The following is a 14,423-nucleotide window of genomic DNA, read 5'->3' on the forward strand; positions in this document are numbered from 1 at the left end:
CCCTCTACCCTTAATAGTGAGTGCCTGGCTGAAATACATTTTCCTCTAGGATAACTCATAAATGGATAGGCTTATCTAAGATGGTTTAAAGTTCTCCACTGTGGCCAATGTAATTCAAGATTATCTTTGGTATAGTTAACCTACTCGTTCCTTAAAAAAAAAAAAAATTCTGTTCACCTGAGACCTCACACTAGACTCAGTCCAGTTTTAAGTCAGACCCAGTCTGACCCTGGATCCAGTCTGGTTTCTAAATTGGAACCAGTCCATTCCTGAGCCCAGTCTGGTTTTTAAGTCTGACTCATTCCCACTCCAGCCGGTTTCTGGACCCAGCATGAAAAAGAAAGGCTCAGATAAAGTCTGCAAGCTCATAGTACAAAACCTTCAGTGCTAGGATTTGAGAGGGACTTACCCATGACCTCCAGAGGCAGCGAGAAAGCAGCAAGCTCAAGGTCTCAACAGATACCTATGCCGGGTTGCTCATTGCTCCTGTGGGCTGTTGGGGGGGGTCTCCTTTGGTTCCCTCTTCTGACATCAGAACTGTTAAAAGGTAAACTGAGGCATATTAAAAATTTGAACAAAAATAAATTTGAATTGAGAAATGCCAAACAAGAAGTGGTTAAGAGGTCTCTCTAGGAGACCATTTTTAACATCAGTCTATAAGTTTACCTATTCTTTTTAATGGCTACCAAATATTCCATTGAATGAATGGATATAACAATGTATTTAACCTGGGAGTTTTAGTTGATTCTTGCCTTTTGCTTTTTTTATACTATGCTGCATCAAATGTCTTTGTAAAATGTCTTTGTTCACATTAAGTATCAGATTTTTGCTTCTCTACCAAGTATTTTTCAGAGAGAAGGGCATGCTCCCTAAATATGGGACAGCCATGGATATTTTCATGAACGTTATGAACAGGGAGATTGAGCTTTAAGAAAAGCTAGAAGGAAGAGGAAATGGTGTATGCAAAGCCACATGGGGTGTGGAAATGCACTGGGTTGATTTGGAAAGCCTGAGGAGGAATTGAGACTGGGGTGGCTTTTGTAAAGAGGTTGCTAGTCTGTAATATTAGGCAAGTGAGCAGGTCTCACATTGTAAAAGACCTTGAACAACAGGGTTAGGAGTGTGGACTTCCCACTGAACTGTGGGAAACCACTCAGGGGTTCCGAGCCAAAGAGTAATGTTGCATATAGTGTTGAATTATTACCAAGTTTAATGTGGCAGCAATGAGTGGAGTGGCTTGGTTTTAGAAACAGTGATTTTTAGATGACGAGGAGACATATCAGTGGTGATATGACACTAAAGCTAATGAGAAAGGCCATAGCTAGAGAGAAACTTGGGAAAACCTGATGTATGTGGCAGCTGAAGCAATGAGAGAGGATTATTTCCAGGGGAGAAATGATTCCGGGGGAGGATGATTTCTTGGTATAGAGGAGAGGGCTGAGGAATGAACACTAGGCCATTGGCCTTCTCTACCTTCAAAGGACAGGAAGAAGAGCTGACCAGCAAAACCCAGAAAAACGACCAGAAAAGTAGAACTTAAGTAATCTCAAACCATGGAAGTAGAGGAAGATCCTTTTCAAGGAGATTGTTATGAAAGTGTTAAAAACTGAGAGAAAAGAAATGCTGTAAAAATACCACTGGATCTGCTGATTAGTGAGCATTACAAGAAAACTGTTTCAGTAAAGGGATTGAGGTAGAACTCCAACTGCAATGACTTAGAGAGTGACGATGGTGTTTAAAAATTGAGACAGAGTACACTTTAAAGAAAAGTAAAGAAAGGAGAAAAAGTGGAAATTTAAGGAGGTGGTAGGATTAAGAAACAGATTATCAAAAGCTACTGATGACAGTAGCTCACATTTGTTCTAGAACTCTATCATACACACTATCTTACTTAATCCTCATAACAATGATTGTATAAATGAGCAAAATCCAACTCAGAAGGTTGAAAGGACTTTTAACCAAGTGCTCACAGCTCAGAATTAGCAGACCCAGGAAATCAAACCCAGATCTTTTGACTACAAATAGATGCCCCTTCCATATACCACTTTGCCTCTAAAAAATAAAATATGCTTTAGAATTCTGTAGTACTTTTCATGTCACAAAGCACTTTCTCATACGTTATTTTATTCTAACAACAAATTAGGAGGCAGATATCAGCAGCATCCTCATCCTCATTCTCATCATCATCATTGACATTTTACCAATAGAGAAACAAAGGTTAAGAAGTTAAGAGGCTTGGCCAAGATCAATAGGAGAGAAGTTTCAGAGCTGGGATTTAACCCCAGTTGTTCTAACAATTGCCTGAGCATGTTTTGAGGATCTTGGAAAAAGTACAAGAGAGTTTTTGAATTATATTTTTATGATCAACACTGGCTCCTCCATCTATGCTACAGAGTGTATTTCTTTTCCTTATTATTCATTGACTTCGTAACTTATCATGGCACTGATCTTTCTCTTATTCATATTTGGCTTTCCCCCAAAAAAACAACAATGGTATTATGGTTCATGAAGTCTCTTTTGGTTTCTCAGTCCTTCTACCCCTTGGAAGGGTAGATGTTTCTAATAGAGTCTATCTTATGAATGTTATTTTTATTATTTAAAATTTTTAACATCTTTATTGGACTATAATTACTTTACAATGTTGTTTTAGTTGATGTTGTATAACAAATTGAATCAGCTATACTTATACGTATATCCCCATATCTCCTCCCTCTTGTGTCGCCCTCCCACCCTCCCTATCTCAACCCTTTAGGTGAACACAAAGCACTGAGCTGATCTCCCTGTGCTATGCAGCTGCTTCCCACTAGCTTTCTATTTTACATTTGGTATTGTATATATGTCCATGCCAATCTCTCACTTTGTCTGAGCTTAACCTTCCCCCTCCCTGTGCCCTCAAGTCCATTCTCTATGTCTGTGTCTTTATTCCTGTCCTCCCCCTAGGTTCTTCAGAGCCATTTTTGTTTTTTTTTAAGATTCCATATATATGTGTTAGCATACGGTATTTGTTATACTCTTTCTGACTTACTTCACTCTGTATGACAGACTCTAGGTCCATCCACCTTACTACAAATAACTCAATTTCGTTTCTTTTTATGACTGAGTACTATTCCATTGTATATATGTGCCACATCTTCTTTATCCATTCATCTGTTGATGGACACTTAGGTTGCTCCCATGTCCTAGCTATTGTAGATAGACCTGCAATGAACATTGTGGCACATGACTCTTTTTGTATTATGGTTTTCTCAGGGTATATGCCCATTAATGGGATTGCTGGGTCGTATGGTAGTTCTATCTTTAGTTTTTTAAGGAACCGCCATAGTGGCTGTATCAGTTTACATTCCCACCAACAGTGCAAGAGGTTTCCCTTTTCTCCACACCCTCTCCAGCATTTATTGTTTGTAGATTTTTGATGATGGCCATTCTGACTGGTGTGAGGTGATACCTCATTGTAGTTTTGATTTGCATTTCTCTAATGATTAGTGACATTGAGCATCCTTTCGTGTGTTTGTTGGCAATCTGTATGTCTTCTTTGGAGAAATGTGTATTTAGGTCTTCTGCCCATTTTTGGATTGGGTGGTTTGTTTCTTTGCAGTTGAGCTGCATGAGCTGCATGTATATTTTGGAGATTAATCCTTTGTCAGTTGGTTCGTTTACAAATATTTTCTCCCATTCTGAGGGTTGTCTTTTCATCTTTTTATGGTTTCCTTTGCTGTGCAAAAGCTTGAAGTTTCATTAGGTCCCATTTGTTTATTTTTGTTTTTATTTCCATTTCTCTAGGAGGTGGGTCCAAAAGGATCTTGCTGTGAGTTATGTCATAGAGTGTTTTGCCTATGTTTTCCTCTAAGAGTTTTATAGTGTCTGCCCTTACATTTAGGTCTTTCATCCATTTTGAGTTTATTTTTGTGTATGGTGTTAGGGAGTATTCTAATTTCATTCTTTTACATGTAGCTGTCCAGTTTTCCCAGCACCACTCATTGAAGAGGCTGTCTTTTCTCCATTGTATATTCTTGTCTCCTTCATCAAAGATAAGGTGACCATATGTGCATGGGTTTATCTCTGGGCTTTCTGTCCTGTTCCATTGATCTATATTTCTGTTTTTGTACAAGTACCATACTGTCTTCATTACTGTACTTTTGTAGTATAGTCTGAAGTTAGGGAGCCTGATTCCTCCAGCTCCGTTTTTCTTTCTCAAGATTGCTTTGGCCATTCGGGGTCTTTTGTGTTTCCATATAAATTGTGAAATTTTTTTTCTAGTTCTCTGAAAAATGCCATTGGTAATTTGATAGAGATTGCATTGAATCTGTAGATTGCTTTGGGTAGTGTAGTCGTTTTCACAATGTTGATTCTTCCAATCCAAGAACATGGTATATCTCTCCATCTGCTTGTATCATCTTTAATTTCTTTCATCAGTTTCTTATAGTTTTCTGCATACAGGTCTTTTGTCTCCTTAGGTAGATTTATTCCTAGGTATTTATTTATTTTTGTTGCAATGGTAAATGGGAGTGTTTCCTTAATTTCTCTTTAAGATTTTTCATCATTACTGTACAAGAATGCAAGAGATTTCTGTGCATTAATTTTGTATCCTGCTACTTTGCCACATTCATTGATTAGCTCTAGTAATTTCCTGGTAGCATCTTTAGGATTCTATACATATAGTATCATGTCATCAGCAAACAGTGACAGCTTTACTTCTTCTTTTCCAATTTGGATTCCTTTTATTTCTTTTTCCTCTCTGCTGTAGCTAAAACTTCCAAAACTATGTTGAATAATAGTGGTGAGAGTGGACAACCTTGTCTTTTTCTTGATCTTAGTGGAAATGGTTTCAGTTTTTCACCATTTAGAACAATGGTGGCTGTGGGTTTGTCATATATGGCCTTTATGATGTTGAGGTAAGTTCCATCTATGCCTACTCTTTGGAGGGCTTTTATTGTAAATGGGTGTTGAATTTTGTGAAAAGCTCTTTCTGCATCTATTGAGATGATCATATGGTTTTTTCTCCTTCAGTTTGTAAATATGATTTATCACATGGATTGATTTGCATATATTGAAGAATCCTTGCATTCCTGGGATAAAACCCACTTGATCATGGTCTATGATCCTTTTAATGTGCTGTTGGATTCTGTTTGCTAGTATTTTGTTGAGGATTTTTGCATCTATGTTCATCAATGATATTGGCCTGTAGTTTTCTTTCTTTGTGACATCTTCGTCTGGTTTTGGTATCAGGGTGATGGTAGCCTCGTAGAATGAGTTTGGGAGTGCTCCTCCCTCTGCTATATTTTGGAAGAGTTTGAGAAGAATAGGTGTTAGCTCTTCTCTAAATGTTTGATAGGATTCGCCTGACAAGCCATCTGATCCTGGACTTTTGTTTGTTGGAAGACTTTTAATCAGAGTCTCAATTTCAGTGCTTGTGATTGGTCTGTTTATATTTTCTATTTCTTCCTGTTTCAGTCTCGGAAGGTTGTGCTTTTCTAAGTATTTGTCCATTTCTTCCAGGTTGTCCATTTTATTGGCATATCGTTGCTTGTAGTAATCTCTCATGATCCTTTGTATTTCTGCAGTGTCAGTTGTTACTTCTCCTTTTTCATTTCTAATTCTATTGACTTGAGTTTCTACCTTTTTTTCTTGATGAGTCTGGCTAATGCTTTATCAATTTTGTTTATTTTCTCAAGGAACCAGCTTTTAGTTTTATTGATCTTTGCTATCATTTCCTTCATTTCTTTTTCATTTATTTCTGGTCTGATCTTTATGATTTCTTTCCTTCTGCTAACTTTGGGGGTTTTTTTGTTCTTCTTTCTCTAACTGCTTTAGGTGTAAGTTTAGGTTGTTTATTTGAGATGTTTCTTGTTTCTTGATGTAGGATTGTATTGCTGTAAACTTCCCTCTTAAAACTGCTTTTGCTGCATCTCATAGGTTTTGGGTCATCGTGTTTTCATTGTCATTTGCTTCTAGATGTTTTTTGATTTCCTCTTTGATTTCTTCAGTGATCTCTTGGTTATTCAGTAGTGTATTTAGTATTTAGTAGTAGCCTCCATGTCTTTGTATTTTTTACAGATTTTTTCCTGTAATTTATATCTAGTCTCATAGCATTGTGGCCAGAAAAGATATGTGATACAATTTCAGTTTTCTTACATTTACCAAGGCTTGCTTTGTGACCCAAGATATGATCTATCCTGGAGAATGTTCCATGAGCACTTGAGAAGAAAGTGTATTCTTTTGTTTTTGGATGGAATGTCCTATAAATATCAATTAAGTCCATCTTGTTTAATGTATCATTTAAAGCTTGTGTTTCTTTATTTATTTTCATTTTGGATGATCTGTCCATTGGTGAAGGTGAGGTGTTAAAGTCCCCTGCTATGATTGTGTTACTGTCGATTTCCCCTTTTATGGCTGTTAGCATTTGCCTTATGTACTGAGGTGCTCCTATGTTGGGTGCATAAATATGTACAATTGTTATATCTTCTTCTTGGATTGAACCCTTGATCATTATGTAGTGTCCTTCTTTGTCTCTTGTAATAGTCTTAGTTTTAAAGTGTATTTTGTCTGATATGAGAATTGCTCCTCCAGCTTTCTTTTGATTTCCATTTGCATGGAATACCTTTTTCCATCCCTTCACTTTCAGTCTGTATGTGTCCCTAGGTCTGAAGTGGGTCTCTTGTAGACAGCATATATATGGGTCTTGTTTTTGTATCCATTCAGCCAGTCTATGTCTTTTGGTTGGAGCATTTAATCCATTTACATTTAAGGTAATTATCAATATGTATGCTCCTATTACCATTTTCTTAATTGTTTTGGGTTTGTTATTGTAGGTCTTCTCCTTCTACTGTGTTTCCTACCTAGAGAAGTTCCTTTAGCATTTGTTGTAAAGCTGGTTTGGTGGTGCTGAATTCTCTTAGCTTTTACTTCTCTGTAAAGGTTTTAATTTCTCCGTCAAATCTGAATGAGATCCTTTTGGGTAGAGTAATCTTGATTGTAGGTTCTTCCCTTTCATCACTTTAAATATGTCCTGCCACTCCCTTCTGGCTTGCAGAGTTTCTGCTGAAAGATCAGCTGTTAACCTTATGGGGATTCCCTTGTATGTTATTTGTTGTTTTTCCCTTTTAATATTTTTTCTTTGTATTTAATTTTTGATAGTTTGATTAATATGTGTCTTGGCATGTTTCTCCTTGGATTTATCCTGTATGGGACTCTCTGCACTTCCTGGACTTGAGTGACTATTTTCTTTCCCATATTGTGGAAATTTTCAACTATAATTTCTTCAAATATTTTCTCAGTCCCTTTCTGTTTCTCTTCTTCTGCGACCTCTATAATTCGAATGTTGTTGCATTTAATGTTGTCCCAGAGGTCTCTGAGACTCTCCTCAATTCTTTTTGTTCTTTTTTCTTTATTCTGCTCTGCAGTAGTTATTTCCACTGTTTTATCTTCCAGGTCACTTATCCATTCTTCTGCCTCATTTATTCTGCTATTGATTCCTTCTAGAGAATTTTTTAGTTCATTTATTATGTTGCTCATCATTGTTTGTTTGCTCTTTAGTTCTTCTAGTTCCTTGTTAAATGTTTCTTGTATTTTCTCTATTCTGTTTCCAAGATTCTGGATCATCTTTACTATCATTACTCTGAATTCTTTTTCAGGTAGACTGCCTATTTCCTCTTCATTTGTTTGGTCCTGTGGGTTTTTACCTTGCTCCTTCATCTGCTGTGTGTTTCTCTGTCTTCTCATTTTTCTTAACTTACTGTGTTTGGGGTCTCCTTTTCACAAGCTGCAGGTTCGTAATTCCTGTTGTTTTTCACATCTGCCCACTGTGGGTAAGGTTGGTTTAATGGGTTGTGTGGGCTTCCTGGTGGAGGGGACTGGTGCCTGTGTTCTGGTGGATGAGGCTGGACCTTGTCGTTCTGGTGGTGTTTTTTGGGGATGTCTGTGAACTCAGTATGATTTTAGGCAGCCTCTCTGCTAATGGTTGGGGTTGTGTTCGTGTCTTGCTAGTTGTTTGGCGTAGAGTGTCCAGCACTGAAGCTTGCTAATTGTTGAGTGGAGCTTGGTCTTAGCGTTGAGGTTTAGATCTCTGGGAGAGCTTTCACCGTTTGATATTATGTGGGGCTGGGAAGTCTCTGGTGGTCCAGTGTCCTGAACTCGGCTCTTCCACCTACTTGGCTCAGGCCTGACACATGGACGGAGCACCGAGACCCTTTCAGCCACACGGCAGGCTCTTTATGGCCCTCGTCTTCCTTTCCTCAAGCCACCACACGTCAGCCACTTCTGTGCCCTCAGAGTTTCCCAGTGGCGCCCACTCACTGGATGATGAATATAACTAATGGAACTGAGACAGTTTTGGGTTTTTTTTTTTTTCAGTACGTAGGCCTCTCCCGTTGTGGAGCACAGGCTCCGGACGCACAGGCTCAGCAGCCATGGCTCACGGGCCCAGCCGCTCTGCGGCATGTGGGATCCTCCCAGACCGGGGCACAAACCCGTATCCCCTGCATCAGCAGGCGGACTCTCAACCACTGCGCCACCAGGGAAGCCCACTGAGACAGTTTTAAATGGACATTTTTATGTACTGTCCTAGGGTTACTCTGAGATGACTCTAGCCATTTCTTAAAAAGGATATTTCAGCTTGTAATTTCCTTTCTTCATTTGCTTCCTCTGGCATCTACTTTTCACTGTGAGCCAAAGGAAACTTTGCTTAGAATGAGTTTTTCTACTGCAATGTCATGCTGTCACAGATCATGCTCGCATCAGATATTAGAAGATTGTGGGAGGCTCAAAGGATGAAGTCTGCTTTCCAGGTGCTGAAACAGGCTTTGCTTTTGCCAGCGCTGGTGGCCTGGCTCTATAGCTCAGTAGTCATTTTCAAGAGACAGAAGCAGTTTCCCCATTCTACCCATCCCCAGGAATCATGCAAAATTAAGAGATGCGTAGCTGATGAACTGTCTTTGATGTTGACTGTCTTTAGCGGCCATGTTCCTGTTGTGTGCGGTGAAAGTCCCTGAGGCCGTGTCTGATATGCTGACATCAGAGTTCCACCACCCGGAGACCGTGCAGCGGCTGAACGCTGTCCTTAAGTTCCACACGCTTTGGAGGTTTCGCTATCAGGTCTGGCCCCGGATGGAGGAGGGAGCACAGCAGATTTTTAAGGTGAGGTATACATACGCGGGCCTCTCACTGTTGCGGCCTCTCCCGTTGTGGAGCACAGGCTCCAGACGCACAGACCCAGTGGCCATGGCTCATGGACCCAGCCACTCCGCGGCATGTGGGATCTTCCTGGACCGGGGCACGAACCCACGTCCCGTGCATTGGCCGGCGACTCCCAGCCACTGCACCACCAGGGAAGCCCGAGATACTTCTTTTTTTCCCTCTCTGATTACATAAGTAAACCTGACTCATATATGAGTGAATTCTTGTCCTTAAAACAAATTGAAATGTAAGAATGTAGAGTAAGAAAATCAAGTCTTCTATAAACCTCAAGATTTCAGCACCATCCCCAGAGGTAAGCACATAGAAGTTTGGGGTGTAATCTTCCATACATTTTACTATATAAACACAGATGTTCTTTGGAAGATGGGGTGATTAACACAAATAGAGATCATATAGTTGAAACACTTCATTTTATTAATGAGTAAACTGAGGCCCAGAGACGTTCTTCACGTGCCTTATAACATCCTATGCTCTAAAAGATTATGTCATAATTTTGCTTCAGACTCATTCTATCTTATTTTCCATCTTACTCACTTCATTCTTCTGATATCAACTAACAGATCCCGCCTCCCAGTATAAACTTCACCCTGCCCTCCCCAGTGCTTGGAATGCCATCTGTCCCGATGTTTGACCCCCCTTGGGTCCCTCAGTGCAGCGGGAGTGTCCAGGACCCCATTAATGAAGACCAGTCTGTGAGTAACAGGCCCTTTCTTTCTAATATCTTCAGGCTCCATGGTATACGTGTAAGAGAGAACAATGGATGTGTGAGACAGTTGTCATAAGAATGTAATAACAGCACAGAAAATCAACCACAAAAGGCCTTTAGTTCTTGAGATAGAAGGAACTGACATCTGGGGTGAGCATTTGCAGACCTCCAGAAGCCAAAACAGTTTTGTTCCGTAATCATAGAAGCAGCCACCTTATAATAAAAGCTACTAAAAGCATTAGGCATTGATTTCCTAGCCAAAGGTAGTGCTTTTGCCTCTCTTTATTATAAAACAAACAATTCATTTAACCTACATAAGCTACCCAAAAGTGAATGAGATTGACTCTGGATGAATAAGAAAAGGAACTGAGTTTCCTGCTCTTGCTGTCCTTGTTTGGACCTTAGTCTGTTCTTTACCTTATTGATCATCAGTATCATCATCAGAAACATCACTCTGAGAGCTCAGGTCTTATGCTCTTCTAATACATTACTGCTCTAAGTAGTATAATTTATAAACAGTTAAGTTTAGAACCCAGTCTATTTATAAACAAGAACCAAGAATATGTGCCTTTTGAAAAAATAAATCTTCAAAATATGCCTTTTTCACCTGTTGCATAGCATTTTCCTAAATTACAAATAATGTAGAAAATTTGGAAGATAAAGCAAATATAGAAAAAGAACACATCTCTATACACAAATTCATGATTATTTCCTTGCATAATTTCCCACAGGATTTAGGGCAATTGGTATGTGAATATTAAAGATTTCTGATATATCTCACAAAATATCCCCAGGATGATTGTACCATTTTACCCTTATATAACACAATAGGAAAATGTCTTCTTTATTCAAATTAACTAGTATTATTTTTTAATGCCACATTGAATGGCAAAAAACAAAGTTATTGGCTTTTTTATTCACACATCTTTAAAAAGTTGGTTGAATATGTGAAGCGAGGTTGAACGTTTTTGCATGTCATACATATATTTTCTAGGCATTTGTAGTTTTCTTTGAACTGTTTGTTTGAACTCTTTACCCATCAGAATGTTTTTCTTTTAATTCTTCTGCATACACTACCTTCATATCTGATGGTTTTGTGCCAAAGACAAAGGCATGCTTGGTTCTTCCCTCCTGCATCTGAACCGCTGGTATAAAGATCCTTGGTTTTTTTCTCATACATGTGATAGATTCATTTGAGTCAAGTACATTCTCTTCCCAATTTCACAGTGAATTTCAAGCCAAAGCCCCTAATTCTGTATCCAGTTATCTTTCCCTTATCTTATTATAATAAACCAGCTTAACCCCTGGCTCTGAAAATGAACTGCCATGTGGCCCATCAAATGCCCTTAATTGCTGTTGTGTCATCCACTATTGGAAACCTTTAGTCTTATGTTAATACCCTGCATAAAGGGAACTTCGATGACAGCTGTCCTTTAGAAGAGTGACCAACACCCCTTGTCTGTCTCTTTAATCCTATGTGACCACTGGCCAACAAAGATGTAGAATTTCTACTATACATAGACATCACTTCAAATTGGTAGTGAAGAACGCCAGTGATCACTTCCCTGCTCTGAGACCAATTACTTCATCCCCAGAGCTCGTGGAATTTATCTCAGCATAAGCATCATGATTAAGGCAAAAACAGAATGGTCCCTTTGCAAAGTGAATCTTTTCTCCTTTATTGTTTCTTATCTGTTATGCTTTTGCTGCTGGTAAACAGAGTCATATTTTACATTCAACCATAGTAACACTACCAATTCTCATAATTTCCATTTAGTAGCTTTGTTTCTATAAATCTTGTTAAGTATTTACAGTGTGCCACTGTATTTTCTATTATTTATATTTATTATTATTTAACATTAATATTTCTAAATATTAAGTATTTGCAGTGTGGTAGATACTTAAGATACAAAAATGAAATAAATCACATAATTAATTGTTTTACATGAAAGAGATCTTTCCTCCTCCTTCCCATGGTTCTGACTTTCTCTTTTATTAACCTTATGAAGTAAGTGTCCTTCATTTAAAACGAGTTCAAGAAATTTTGGAAGGAAACAGAGCATTAAAAATGTTTATTCGATGTGTTTAAAGAGTGGATCATTGATATTTTATCCTAAAATAAGATTAAGTAAAATAACATTTTTTCTTTCCCGAAATTACAAACATCCTTGAAGAATTATCCCGATTGAATGAAAAGGAATGTCTTAGTTGTACACAGCCTGGAAACTTGGTAGAAAAAGAAGCAAACAAATAAATCTCCATGAAACTAGGTCACGGATGCCCTAACATTTCCTGAGAACAAAGTACCACATCTGTGTCTACATTTAGTAGAACACTTTTTATACCTGTGACCTTGCAGAAGAGTTGCTAGTAAGTAAACTTGCCTTCATGTCTCTGTAGAAATCCTTTTCAGCCCGGGCTGTGTCCCGCTCCCATCAAAGGGCAGAACATATCTTAAAGAACTTGCAACAGGAGGAAGAGAAGAAACGTCTTGGTCGAGAAGCCAGCCTCATCACCGCCATCCCCATCACCCAGGAGGCTTGCTACGAGCCCACCTGCACACCCAACTCAGAGCCAGAAGAAGAAGGTGCCCTCTACACACTGGACTTCTTTGTGGGGTGGGGGGGCGCTGAGTCACACAAAAGGGAAAGGACTTGCTTTGAAATAAACATTGACGATTTTATGTGACATGAGGTGATATGCTCCCTCTGTCTCTCTCTCTTACCTCCTGACACTATCTAAAGAAAGAGAAGAAAGTTGTCTTTTTCTAAATGTTTAGAGCTGGCTTGTTTACAGAGGAGGACATTAGCCACATTGAATGAACTAATATGATAATGGACCAAGCAGTGACTATGATTCAGGCAGCAGCTGAATCCAGAGTGTGTGCTAAAACGTACGCAATCAATCTTGCATCATTAAAAATGGGGTTAGTCCATTAACTACTTTCAGCCTTCACAAGTGCAGACAGTTTTTTGGTTGGTATCAGAAAAATGATTTCTGAACCATTCTAAATTCAGTGATTCTCTGCCCCACTTCTGTGAAATCTTTGGGAGGAATTTTCTGTCTGCCTTTCGGTAGGTGTTTTTTCCTCACCAAAGTACACTCTAAATTACTTAAGCCTTATGCTTTGAGAGCTATATACACTTTGATGTAAGTACAACTATAATAGTGATGATAACTTTTTTGTTACAAAACCAAAGTTCACGTTCCCCATTTTCTTTGCCAGTAGAAGAAGTCACCAATCTGGCAGCCCGTCGACTGTCTGTGAGTCCATCCTGTACCTCCAGCACTTCCCACAGGAATTATTCCTTCCGCCGAGGGTCAGTCTGGTCAGTGCGTTCAGCCGTCAGTGCTGAAGGTGTGTCCTCTTACAAATGTGTCCTTTATTCCTCATGACTTGTGTGTTTTGAAACAATTTTTATTTGATATGATTATCTCACTTCATTACACTGTCTTGATTAAATAACCTGTCTCATGATCTTAAAGTTTAAAAATGTATATTAGATGAGTGGTATTCTAAAAAAAAATTGTTGATTTAATCCAGCAAATGTCCTTGATAAATTGATTCTATTTTAATTACATTACATGTCATCATATTGCTGAGGGTTCAATAAAACATCATTCTAGGCAGTTAACAGTTTTCAACACTGGCTACACATTACAATCAACCAGGGAGCTTTTAAAAATGCCCAGGTCACACCCAAGACCAAATCAGAATCTCTAAGGGTGGGACTCAAGCACCTCAGTGTTTTTAAAATCTTCTCAGGTGATTCCAGTGCATAGCTAAGACTCAGTAGGATGCTTTAGAATGCTGTTCTGGAATAATTTATCAAAGGAAGAACAAAGCTCGTGCCAGTCCTGTAATGAAATCTGATCCCGGGGGAGAAATGTGATACTCTTCAGTTCTAAGAATTTAAAAACTATGCTTCTCTAATGATAAATAACTGTCTGGGGACTCGCTCCTTCATGATGGTACAGATTTCATCACGATTTATAAAGTCATCAAAAAGTTGTACAGAAACTAGTGGTTCTCAACCCTTCACTGCACAACCCTGGAAAACTTCAAAAATGACCAAGGCTAATTAATCACAGCAGCCCAAGGCATATCTATATTTTTTCTAACACCTTTATTGAGATATAATTCACATACTAAAATTCACCCTTTTGAAGTGCATAATGCAGTGGTTGTTAGTATATTTGTAGAGTGTACAACCATCAACCCTACTTAATTTTAGGATATTTTCATTATCCCCAAAAGAGACCCTATACCCATTAGTAGTCACGCCTCCTCCACCACTCCCCCCACCCCCTGACGAGAAATAATCTACTATTTCTGTGAATTTGCCTACTCTGCACATCTCATATGAATGGAATCGTAGAATATGTGGCCTTTTGTGACTGGATCCTTTCACTCAGCATACTTTCCAGGTCGATTCATGCTGCCACGTGTATCAGTTCTTCATTCCTTCTTATTACAAGATAATGTTCCATTATATGCATACGCCACATTTTGTGTATCCGTTCA

General features: G+C 38.8%; 1 protein-coding gene across 8 annotated transcripts in view; it reads left to right on the top strand.

Moving 5' to 3' along the window:
• The window catches only part of UNC80 (unc-80 homolog, NALCN channel complex subunit), a 242,990-nt gene that overhangs the window by 157,448 nt on the left and 71,119 nt on the right, over nt 1–14,423 (top strand). For 6 of the 8 annotated variants that reach the window (XM_049712089.1, XM_049712087.1, XM_049712088.1 and 3 more), the window contains exons 31-34: nt 8,951–9,132; nt 9,753–9,884; nt 12,299–12,485; nt 13,125–13,256. In XM_049712089.1, coding sequence (XP_049568046.1) covers nt 8,951–9,132; nt 9,753–9,884; nt 12,299–12,485; nt 13,125–13,256 — 633 coding nt within the window. The remainder of the gene's footprint in view (nt 1–8,950; nt 9,133–9,752; nt 9,885–12,298; nt 12,486–13,124; nt 13,257–14,423) is intronic. The other 2 variants (XM_049712085.1, XM_049712090.1) reach the window with 1 other exon arrangement.

The sequence above is a fragment of the Orcinus orca genome, chromosome 7, assembly GCF_937001465.1.
Source record: "Orcinus orca chromosome 7, mOrcOrc1.1, whole genome shotgun sequence".
NCBI classification, from domain to species: Eukaryota; Metazoa; Chordata; class Mammalia; order Artiodactyla; family Delphinidae; genus Orcinus; species Orcinus orca.